At 27.4% G+C, this 13019-nt stretch overlaps 2 protein-coding genes across 2 annotated transcripts; both read right to left on the reverse strand.

The window, feature by feature from the left end:
* Window positions 1–3422: 3422 nt before the first annotated feature.
* On the reverse strand, window positions 3423–5514 carry F5B22DRAFT_59121 (uncharacterized protein). The gene is made up of 2 exons (XM_047973843.1): window positions 4473–5514; window positions 3423–4411 (listed from the first exon to the last, which is right to left on the reverse strand). Exons 1-2 carry the CDS (start codon window positions 5082–5084, stop codon window positions 3683–3685), a joined length of 1341 nt encoding a protein of 446 aa, XP_047824624.1. The 5' UTR covers window positions 5085–5514; the 3' UTR covers window positions 3423–3682.
* A 1-nt stretch (window position 5515) lies between these two features.
* On the reverse strand, window positions 5516–6248 carry F5B22DRAFT_59120 (uncharacterized protein). The gene has a single exon (XM_047973841.1). The coding sequence runs from the start codon at window positions 6151–6153 to the stop codon at window positions 5785–5787; it is 369 nt and encodes a 122-aa protein (XP_047824625.1). The 5' UTR covers window positions 6154–6248; the 3' UTR covers window positions 5516–5784.
* Between the last annotated feature and the right edge of the window lie 6771 nt (window positions 6249–13019).

Here is a 13019-nt window from a genome sequence, read left to right on the forward strand (position 1 = left end):
ACTTTATAAAAAGAATTAAAATATAATATAAAATAAATAATATACCCTTTTTAAAAACTTAAAACTTATAAATTATAAGTTATTTATAATTTATAATTTATACCTTAATAAAAATATTAATTATTAAAAAAAGTAATTATAAAAATATATATAAATAATATAAAAAAAAAAAAAAAAAGGATACTTATAAAAATATTTACATTTATATAAAAATAATAAATATATAATATATTATAGCTATTATATATTATAATACTTTAATTTTAAAAGCTTTATATTATAAATAATAATTTAAAAGTAATATTAATAAAATTTTTACCCTTTATAATATCCTATTTTAAAAAACTTAATATTACTTCTATTTACTATTTTAATAGCTATAAATAATTTAACTTTTAAAAAAGTTTTACCTTATTTATTTTATTTTAATAGGTGTTTCTTAAAACATTACTTTTATATTATCCAATATAACTATTTAACTTACCTTAAAGGGAGCTACCTTTAAAAAGGAATCGATTAAAATTTATAGCATTAATTAATATAAGGATCGAAAGGGAATATTAAAAAGGGAAGGCGGTAATATTTACGTTCCATATATTAGAATGCTAGGAATTTGTATATAAGACCTTTATTTAGTTAGATGACTGTATTGTAATTTAGACTTTTAGATAATCTAATGGGATTATATGTACTACTTTTGACACTTAAAATCTTTGCGGCCTAGGGTGAGGCCATGTACACAGTAGGTCGCTTTTTTTGGACCTCACGATAGCTTTCCTGACGTATGGTCACCTGCCGATGACTTGGACTTCATGGTCGACGGCTTCGCCCTAAGTCACTCCGAGTCGAAGTGGAAAATAGTTATTGCGCTATTGTCAAATGGTCATGTGAGAGGCTGCGTACGTATGTGAGTCCATCTCCCTTAGTGTGATGCACAGGGAGAAGAGAGCCCTGCGTAGCGGACAGAATGCTGCTGGTGTTCTCTTTGCGTTGCGTACCAGGCACGGTAGATAGTACACCCTGAATCCCTTAAGGATGCCAAGTATCGCAATCACGATCACGGAATCACGTCACAAGCTACCTACTTATTTCCATTGTACAGTTGTGCACCGGCTGACCGGACTGTTTGCCCCTTGTAGCTTTGAAAACAGCCTGTTATATCCCTTGTCTGGGGCGACATGACCATGATTTTCTGGGGCAGGTGAAGCTTCTATGGTGCGTCCGTCAAGTCAGCGCCTGCTCGGAATCCTCCCCGAGGATCGGCGAGAAACAGACAGGTATATCACAAGAGATATATTCTTAGAGGGAGACGAGTGAAAGTATGAAATAAACTTCTATATTCCAAACTATCGCTGATAGGAACTACGCCTGGTTGTTGTCAGTAATTGTGCGGTGGAATATACACTCTAACCTCTGACTACAAGTATCACCAGTATCCTTCAGGTCTTCAGACTTCTAGTTTAATTATCTTCTGATTATCCTGAATACAACTCATATGGCCTACCCTACGTATATGCACCCACTCCTTCTGACAGTTAAGGTAAGGGAGTGACGAGCAGTGATATGTCTAAGGTCACAAGGACGATTATAGAGGGATGTGCTACATCTTGTCATATCATCACTGCTGTGTACAACGAGGTGATACTGTTATAAACTAAACATGACAGGAGGAGCCACGCCACGTCTGGTACGACCAAGAGGGGATATAAAGACTCTGGATCTCGGAAAGACGGTGATTCTCTTTTCCTATAAATCCAAATACTCACCCTGAACCACACATAGATACACCTGTTACTACTTGCTCAAGAATAAAAATGCCACTTGAGTGGAAGCCAAAAGAAGAAAAATATAAAAAGCCAAAGAAGCCCCAGCCTTCTTACCCCGTGCGCGACCCTAACGCACCTATCGCGAATGCTGGTACGAAGAAGAGCCAACCGTGGTTCAAGGGCAAGAAACCCATCGGAGACAAGTACGCTGAAACTATAGGACAGAGGCAGGTTTAAGTCATTGGACTTCGTGCTGAATCTCCAAAGGAAATAGCGATAAACCTAGGCAACAAAATCTCTATCGATTCACACATCTATCATCACTCATAAAAAAAAAGAAAAAAGAAACCAGCATCACTTTCATTTTTGCATTTTCCCGCATGCCGGAAGTGTCGAAGAAAGCGGATAAGGAGGAAAAACCACGCGTCAAGCTCTCGAAACCAAGGCCATCTCCCTCTGTGACCGACGAGAGCACTGATACTGCGAGTAGCTCATCTTCGAAGAAGAAGTGCTCGTTCTTTAAGAGGAAGGAGAAACCAAATATCGCGACAAACTTTTAGTCAGGTGTTCGAAGATTGGAACGATTGGAATTCCGAAGCACCTACCATACAACACAGCCTCCACTAGCTCATCCATTGAGTATCATTCACTTATAACACTTTTATATCCATCTGTCGGGATTCTGGATGCCTGAGTCATCACATTAACCCCACAACTCACATTCCTCACACTCGTCGAAGGGAAAGGGGAAAGAGCTAGTGCACGTCCCCAGGGGGTGTATGAATGTTCCCCAGCGAGCCAGGGTAACGACACCGCAAGCAAATCCTCCTCTGGGAAGAAGGGCAGCAAGTCTTCTAAAGCGCAAAGCAAAACATACTCTGATCGCCCGCTGAGCAGTCCACGCCCCGGCACAAGGCAGGCTGCACCTCCCCCGAAGCCAGAGCCATGGTCTCAATTACTCACGTGGATGCTTGCGGGTTAAGCAGGACCCTGACGGCGACAGTAGCCCCCGAAGCCATTGAGATACAAGATTTGCTGGAAAACCAGTAGAGCTAAAGTTTCAAATTTCATCAAAGCAATTCATCGACAAAAGATAATACAATCTCTGCTCCCTTGAAGAGCGTGTATCACTCACTTAAAACACTGCTACTTTCCTTTGTTGGGATTCAGGATGTCGGGCTCGTCACGTTCGTCAAAGGGAAAAGGGAAGGAGTTAATGCACGTCGATCCCAACAAATCCCGTCACGCTCCCCTGTGTCTGGGGGTAACGATAATGCAAGCAAGGCATCCTCTGGGAAGAAGAGCAATAGACCTCCTAGGGCAGTAGAGGGCTGGGTCCCTATTGGGTGCCGAGCAAGCTATCCTCTACGACACAGCAAGCTGCACCCCTCATGATGACGAAACGACCCTCGCGCTTCGGAGAATGGTTCCTTGAATGCATTTTTGGGGCGGCTCCCGGGACCTTCAGGGTGACACGTCCATTGCCACCTCGGTGAGCGAGTGCTTGAATCGGTTCCGCAGCGCTGCTACTTGAGAGCTCGAGATTGAATGACAGGTTGTCTTTCGTGTCTTGAGAAAATGTCTCGCTTACACTCGTTCAACTAGATAGCACGTCCTTTATAATTGATTACACTAGTTTCAGAAGTCTTTCGCGAAGGTGAAATCTAGAGGATGCTGTGATGTGTTGATGACCCATTGAGGGGTGGTCACCCCTAATTAGGGCAAGGCATGCCCGCTGCAGATAGACCGTGCATCACACGAACCCCCCCATACAACCACATCCGAACCTGTGAACATGTCATTATAACTCTATCTCCTCCTATATCCTACCCCGTCTTATCCACGATTCGCTCTTTTCCAAGCATCACCGGCATTCAGTCCAGCCACCTGACCACTCTCGCCATGCCATTTGTCCGTTAAGCCAGCTGCGTTGGAACAAGATTGTGTGTTTGAGACTCCTCGGATAATTCAAACTCGTGAATCAAGTTTTCATAAAATCCGCGTGTTCCTTTCTCATACAATCTCATTGCAGTTGCTAACTGTTGTCTTTTCGAGTCTCTCAAAGTGTCTGCTAGACGGTGGGGTGTTCCTCCATTTTGATTCTCCTCCCGTTCTACTGCTACTACGTAATTCTCCTGATCCATAAGCCGCTGGGTGATGTAACGGTTCTTGTGAACGCCGTCCTCTGTATAGTTGTGGGGGAAGTCCATGGCACGCGGCATTGGTGAGAAACTCAAGGGAAAATCCCCAAAGATCTCCCACGGTCCTGCAAATGCAGTATCCCAGCCAATTACGCCAAGAATTTGCCAGGCGTCATCGATAATGAGGTTGTGGTGGCTAAAGCTGCCGTGACAGAGAGGAAATGGACCGGAGTCGAGAACAGAGAGCCGATCAGCAAGTCGGCTGATTGATTCGGGAAACGATAAGACCGAGGAGATTATCTCAGCCGCGTTTCGACCTTCTGCTATCTCTCGCCTATCCTCCGGCAATCCAGCTTTGACTTTCGCCGCCCACGCTCGGAAGAACTCGGTTGCTGTGTTGAATGGACCACCCAGCCCGGGGATTGGACCTTGCTGGCACGTGCCATCAGCGTTCAAGGATACTATCGTGCCAATCTGGGGTAGTAGGACCTTAGACAGCTGGACCTAGCGACGAGTAAAACAAGTCAGCGAACTATGTGCACTTGGATGCTAACATCTTGCTTACATGGATCTTAGCGAGGCCGCTCAACAAGGTTTGCTTATACCGATATGGAATATCCTCCTCTGATATCTCGTTGCTGTCACTGCCCTCCACCCAATCCATCAAGATGAATGGGGCCTTGACGCAGCAGTCACTTCGAGTATCGTAGGCGTGTATTTCAGGAATAGGCAGGCTTGTTCGCTGTCGTAGAAGGGAAACTGTGTGAAATTCACATTCCATATTTGTCTTGATACTATCTCCAGAGGAGTAGCGTCCGTAGAGACTGGGCAGGCGTAGTTGTGCAAGCCATTGAACTCCATCCGTAAACTCGATAATTCTGGCCTTGTGGCCGTAGACATACCCGATGTTCGGAAAGAGAGAGCAGTCGATCCCCCTTCGTTTCGCGGCTGCATATTCTCTTAGGGCCTCCCAATCCACTGATTCTATCAATGACTCGGTCTGGGAGCGGAGCGAGATGATCGATGAAAGATCAGGCGATTGATAGCGGGAGAAGATTTTCCTCGTTTCGGGGACACTGTTGATGTGTTCCGGTGACAAAGCCGACGAGCTGGTCGTAGTAATGTCCATTTCGGAAATATCGTGTACGACTTCTTCAACGAGTTGGTTGCTTTCCATTGTGCGAACAGGAGCGGGAGCAGGCTTGTCCCAAGCGTTGCGATTGCGTATAGTTTCACGATGGGTAGATGTTCAGGACATGAAGCCAGATATATTAAGTGGAGGATCAAGGGAGAGTAACAGATGTATGGAAACCTTAGCAAACATGGATAGCAAGACAGAACGTTGGGTGAGGCCGCCAATGGGTGGCCGAGCTCCTCCTCTGATCAATTCGTTGAAATATGATAGGTTAGAGGTAGTCCAGTGAGAGATGGCAGGGCCGTGCCCGGCTGATTTAAACACCGATATCGTGTAAGCCACAAATCTACTGGCCACAACCGTCGGCTGTGTGCCTCTGCTTTTACCGAAATCGCGATCCTTGTGCTACGAAAGGACGATATAGGTATTGGTAGGCGAAGCACTTGGGGTTGTGACTACCCAACCCGCTGCTAAGCACCGCCAATCCAGGCTGCAATCAAAGTCGTTGTGGAAGAGCACGAAATTGAGGTACCATGGAGTTACGTATTGTACACAACCTTCAATGGACCGACTAGGTCGATTGCTTTTGTGGGTAATTTCCTTGAGCAAACGCAAGGCAGGGTAATGTTTGCCAGGACTCCATCAACCCAAACATCTCAATCCGCCGCCCAGCCAACCGAGTATGGCAATTAATCCATGTAGACCCTAAATCTGCCTGCGTTGACTGCCTTGCCGAGGCTATTCACACCTCGACGAATTCCCAAACTGCAGCTTCGTCGTCGGATGTCGCGTCGACCAAGGTTTTACCATCTGCGCCAATGCCTACCCATCTGAGTGAAAGCCAATGAGGCGTTCGGAGATGAAATCCCTCGTTCTTGTGACCGGAAACCATGAACCATTCCCAGGGCATGTGAAGTTTCTGAGTGGCGCGAAAACCGAAGACGCCATCTCGGCCGAGAAGATTCCCTGAAGCAGTGTCTCTGAATCCATACCAGCCCCAGGTTTGCTCGCACTTCCAGTAGTACATACAATGCGGGTTGGTATCTTCTCTTAGGCGCAAGGATCCATTTTTGAGACTAATGGCCTTGCCTGAAGCGCGGTGGCGGATCATGTAGGTTTTGCCTACCTATGACAAGGGCTCTTATAGAGGGCTTGGAACTTAGTCATATTCATTAATTGTCAAATATAAGGGGTTGTATCTTAAGCCAGGATATTAGGTAAACAGGGACCTTAGGGTAGACCCATATCCAGGAGATAAGGACCCTCGTATAATCTCGGCGTAGCAAACACGTTACACTAATAACAACAAGATCAATCAATTAATATATTAAATTTTATATACTATTATTTATATTTAACAATTAAAAGTTTTATTATTATTTTAAACTATTATTAAATAAACTATTAATTTAATTAAATAATTAATATATATAAACTAATTAATTAAAATATAAAGATTATATTAAAATATTTAAATAACTTTTATATTTAAAATTAAAAACTTAAAAGTAAAATAATTAGTTTAAATTTATAGGATTATATTACTTTAAAGTTAAATATAAAAATATTATAATTAAAATAATTTATAATATTTAAAGTTAAAAATTATTTAAAGGTAATATATATATTAATATCTTTTATAAAGTTTTTATTAATTATAAATTATAAAATTATTAACCTAAAACCTTTTTAAAATATAATTAAAATAATTACTTTTAAATAAACTATATATAATATTAATTTAAATAATTATAATATAAAAATATATAAATATATTAATTAAATTAAAATTATAAATTAATTAAAAAATTAAATCTTTAATATAATATTTTAAAATTATAAAGATATATTATTAAAGTTAATAAAAATATTTAATATATAATATAATAAATTATATATTATTAAAATATATTTAAAAGGAAGTTTAATATATTAAATAAAACTTAATTATAAATCTTTTATTAATAATAATATAAAATAATTATTAAAAAATTTAAAAATATAAATAATTAAATAAAAAAAAAAGCTAACTTTAATAATTAAATATAAAATAATAAATATTATAAAATTATATAATTTAATTATTAATTTAAAAAAAGTATTAAAAGGAAGTTATTTAAAATAAATAATAGCTTTTTAATAAATTAATTAATAAAAAATTAAAAATAAAATATTAAATTATATTATAATTATAATAAACCTATATAATAAAATATATATTCAACTATTAATTTAAAATAAATTAATAAAGAAAAATCCTTATAAAGAAAGCTTTTATACCTTTAGGAATATTAAAAAAATAAATAAAATAATTAAAGTAAAAGAAGTTTTTAATTATTAAAAGTTAATAGGTTAAAGTAAAGGTTAAAGTAATTATAATTATAATAAAAAACTATAAAAATATAATAATAATATTAAAAATAAATATTTTAAAATAAATATTAATATAAAAAATATAAATTATAAGCTATATATTTAAAATTATTTATTAAATAAATATTAATATACCTTTTTAAAATTAATAAATAAAGATTTTATATTTAATAAAATAATTTAAAGAATAGTTTTATAATTATTTAAATTTAACTTAAAACTTATTAAGGAAATTAAATAAATTTAAAAGAAAAGAATAAAATAAAAAGAAATTAACTTAAATATTAATTAACTTTTAAAAAATTTAATTTAAATTATATTTATTATTAAAAATAAAAATTAATTAATATATTAATTAAAAAATTTAATAATATTAAATTTAAATATTATAATATATATTTTTAATAAAATTAATAAATTTTTAAACTTTAAAAAAGTTAATTTAAATAATATAATATATATTAAAAATAAAATTATATTTATTTAAAATTTTAAAAAAGTTAATATTTATATTTAAGGATTAAAAGGATTAAAAATCTTTTAACTATATAATATAGCATTTTATTTTATTATAATAATTAATTTAATATCCCTTTAAATCTTTAATTAATTAAAATATTAATAAAATAATAAACTATTTATAAACCTATTATAATAAAAAAAGTAAATTAATTTTATATTATTTATAAAATTAATTTAATTAATTTATTTTAAAATATTTATTATTATTTTTTAAAAAATTAACCTTTTATATATAATAAAATAAGTTTAATTTATATATAAAAAAGTTAATTTTATAAAAAGATTTATTTAAATAATACCTTTAAATAGGTTATTTAAAATTTAAAGTAATATAATATTTAATAACTTTATTTTAAAAGGTAAAGATTTATTAAACTTTTAATAAAAGTAATAAAATAAAAATTACCTAATATAATATATATAAAATATTTAAAATTCAATATTAAATTAATAAATAATTATAAAAAAAACCTATAGCTATTAATATATAATTAATAATTAATTTCTATAATTATAAAAACTTTTAAAAGAATAATAATAAAAAATAATATATAATATTTATTATTAATTAATTTTTTAACTTTACCTTTAATTATCATTTATATAATTAAATATATTTATTAATTAAAATTATATTTACCTATTTAATTAAATATATAAAAAATTATTATAAAACTAAAGTATTAATAATAAAATATAATAATAAATTAATTATAAATATAAAGGATACCATTTAATTTATTTAATATTTTTATATAATTAAAGAAATTACTTTTAAAGTTTTTCTTTTTAATATTTAAATATTTAATAAAAGTATTAAAAGGTTAAAAAGTATAATTAAAAAAAAGGTAAGGTTTATAAAAAATAGATTAAAATTATTAATTTATTTATAAATAAAAATTATAAAGGCTATTATATACTTATATAATTATATATTTAAATATATTTATAATTAAAAAACTTTATATAAAAAGTTTTATATTTACTTTTAAATATAAAATAATATTATTAAATAAAATAAAATACTTACCCTATTATATTTAAAAGTTTATAAATATAAAGTATTTATTATAATGTTTATAATATAATTAAAAATAAATAAAAAAAAGAAAATTAAATTTAAAAGCTTAAATAAAATATTTAATTAAATATTAATTATTTATTATTTATTATTTATTATATTTAATTATTAAAAGTTAATAAAATTATTATAATTAAAAATATTATATTTAATAAAAATATTACCTTTTTAAAAAAGTATTAATTTTTTAAAGGATAACCTTTTAAAAATTATTAATAAAAAGTTTAAAGCTTTATTAATTAAAATTATTTATTAAATTTATTTAAAAATTGTTCAATAAACCTTTACTAATTCCTATAAGGATTAAAAGGTATATATATTAATTAATCCTATTAAAGAAATAAAACATAAAAATATTAATAAAAATATAAAATAAAATAAAAAGTTATTATTATAATTTAATTATTTATATATTAAAACTATTTTTACTTTATATTTTATTTTTTTTAAATCCTTTAACTATTATACTTTTTTAATATTATAATTAAAAAAGTTAATTAAAGGAAAAATCTTTTAAAGATTATTAAATTATTTAATCCTATTTTAAAGTTTAAAGGAAGTTTTTATATAACCTTTTTCGGAATTATAATATATAAAAGTTATTAAAAGGTTATATTTAATATAAATTGCTTAATAATTATAAAGTTATAATATAATATATTAATAAATAAAGTTAATAAAGCTAAATTTTTAAAAAGATTTTTAAACTACCTTAATAATATTATTAAATCCTATTAAAATAAAGGGCCTATATCTTTTATAGGAATATATCTTTAAATACCTTTAAAAGTATAGTTTTAAACACCTTTACTTAAATCTATTTTAAAGTATAGCTTTAAATACCTTTAAAAATACTTTAGTACTTTAAAAATTAAACCTAATAAGGCTATTTTAAACCAAATTTAAAATCTATTATTAGAACCTTCTTCTACCTTTAAAGTAATATAAAGATTTTAATATTTACCCTATAAATAAATACTTTAAATAAATTAAAAAGTTATATCTTTAAAGTTATAAAAATATAAATACTTAAAAAAAAGTTAATATATATATTATTTATAAAAAATTAACTTTAAATTATATATAAGTATATATTTATAAGTTTAATAAATATAGCTTTTATTAAAAATATAAAGCTAGATTTATTATTTAAAAAGATTAATAATTAATTAATAAAAAAAAAATACCTATATATTTACCTTAATAAATAAATTATTTTAAACCTTTATAGCTATTATAGCTAAATTTAACCTTAAATTTAAATAATATAATATAATAAATATATTTATTAATATAAAGTTAAATAAAAAAATCTATATATAAATACCTTTAAACTATTATAAGCTATAAACCTTTTTATAATTACTTTAAATATTATATAAACTTTAAAAGTTATTACTTCTTTAATAATAAAAATTAACTAAATCTTTAAAATTAATAAATTATTAAATTATTCCCTATAAGCTATATTATTATATTAAATAAAGGGTTTTTATTTTTATATATATAAATAATATTATTTTAACCTATAAATATAATAAAAAAGCTATTATTTAATAGGTAATTTTAAAATTAAAATACCGCTATTAAATAATTAATAAAAAAAACCTATTATAGTTCTTTAATATAAAAATAATTTAAAATTATATAAAAAGCCTAATTTAACTTTCCTAATTCTTATATATTAAAAAAATTATTAAATTTAAAAATAAATTTATCCTTTAAATATATATCCTAATAAAGGTAAAAGAATTTAATCCTTATAATAAATTAATTATTTAATAAAAGATTTATTATTATAAAAAAAAATAGGTTTAATTATATATAAAGCTATAATTATTTAATTTAATATTATATTTAAGGTATTTTAGCTATTAAAATTTAATTTAAATTTAAAGCTTAAATATTATAACACTATTAATTAATTATTATTCTACTTCGAAATTACCTAAAACTACGCATTATAATTTAAAAATAGAAATAAATTTATAATAATAAATAACTTTTTATTTATTAATAATACCTTTAATTATAAAAGTTTATAAACTTATATAATAAAGCTATTTAAAAAAGTTATTAAATAAAAAGCTAATAAGTAAAATATAATAATTATATTAATAATTAAAGTTAAACTTTTTATTTTAATTTAAGTTATTAAAAAGGCTATATTTATTAATTAATTAATTAAAAAATTAAAAATAACTTTTAATGATTAATAAATAATTAAATTTATTATAAAAATATTACTACATTATAAATAAAGCTATAATATATTAATATTTATAACTATTAACTATATTAAAAAGTTCTTAATAAAACCCTTAAAGTAAAATATATCCCTATTATTAGTATAATTACTAATAAATTAATTAAAACACTTTTTAAAAATAAATAGAATATATTTCTATAATAACTTAACCTTATAAATGTTAGGAACATTTAAAAATTATAAATATTAAAGGAAATATTAAAGGAAAAATAGGATATATTTAAAGATTTATTAAAAGGAGGAAAATTAAACTTATAAATAATTAAATAAATGGATTAATATCTTTATTTAATAGGAATATATAAGGTTACTATTAAATATATTTATAAAAATTATCCCTAAAGGGATATTTCCTAAAGGGATATATTAAATATAAAGGGTTATATTTTAAGCTAAAATATCAAGTAAATGGGGACTTTAAAGTAAACCTATATTTAAGAAATAAGGACCCTTATATAATCTTAGCGTAGCAGACATATTATACTAATAACAACAAGATCAATTAATTAACATACTAAATTCTACATGCCATCGCTTATATCTGACATTAATAATCTATTAGGGGTCTCTAGGGCCTTAATCTCTCCTTCTCTCCTACTTTGGAATAGGAGATTCTTCAGCTATTTATACTCATTTAGGCCTTATATAATTTATAACTCCTTTCTTTTTATTAAGCATTTATACATTAATTATTAATCTTCTTATAGCTAATAAATTGTTCTTATTTAATTGCTTATAACCTTACTTCCTATTAAGGGTAATATTAGTTACCTTTAGTTTTAAAGTCTTAACTATATAATATTATCTTTCTTTTTTTTAATGCTTAATATTATATTACAGTATCTTAAGGCTTTTAAAATATATATATTTTATATATATTATATACCCTTCTTATATATACTTTAAAAGAAATTTTTCTTTTCTTTAAGCTTTAATTTTATTAAATATTTATTATAAGATTAAAAAGATTTATAATATTATATTTAACCTTTAAAATTTAACCTACTTATAATAATTTTAAAACTTTCCTTTAAGGTTACTTATAATATTATTAATTATAATATATTTATATATAAATAAATAATTAATATATCTTTTACTTAACCTAGCTATTTAATTAACCTAGTTATATTTTTAACCTTTATATATATATTTAAAAATATTTTAATAACTATTTATATAATTAACTTAAATTAATTAAAATTTAAATTATTAACGCTTTTTTCACTTAACCTGGCCACATTTTTAACCTTCGTACGCATATAAAAAAAATCCCTCATTTCTCCACCAACAATTATAAAAACCCTTCATAAAGAAAGCAACCTATAGCTTACACTTTAAACTATTAAATAAAACTTAAAATTATCCATTTAATATATTACTATTATTTATAATGTTCTTTATATAATATTTACCTTTCAAACGAAAGGTTTTAAACTAATAAGTAAAATATTACTTCTAAAAGCTTAATTAACTTTAAATAAAAAAAATTAATTATATAATACATCTTTAATCTTATAATAAAATTATTTCTACCTTTATATAATTATATAAAAAATATAGCTAATTAATTAATAGTATTATAGGGTTAAAAATTAATTAAAAAAATTAAATAATAAATTTTATATAATAAACTTTAAATATTTAAATATATTTTAATTAAAAAATTAATTATTAATAAATATTAAACAAAAATCTAATTAAATATTATATTTAATTTATCTTTATATAA

Source organism: Xylaria bambusicola, assembly GCF_022495145.1.
Source record: "Xylaria bambusicola strain CBS 139988 unplaced genomic scaffold F5B22scaffold_119, whole genome shotgun sequence".
NCBI lineage: Eukaryota > Fungi > Ascomycota > Sordariomycetes > Xylariales > Xylariaceae > Xylaria > Xylaria bambusicola.

Coding starts and splice junctions, on each gene's coding strand:
- F5B22DRAFT_59121 (XM_047973843.1), bottom strand. CDS start 5,084: ATGGAAAGCAACCAACTCGTTGAAGAAGTCGTACACGATATTTCCGAA. Junction 4,412..4,472: donor GCGGCCTCGCTAAGATCCAT/GTAAGCAAGATG, acceptor ACTCGTCGCTAG/GTCCAGCTGTCTAAGGTCCT.
- F5B22DRAFT_59120 (XM_047973841.1), bottom strand. CDS start 6,153: ATGATCCGCCACCGCGCTTCAGGCAAGGCCATTAGTCTCAAAAATGGA.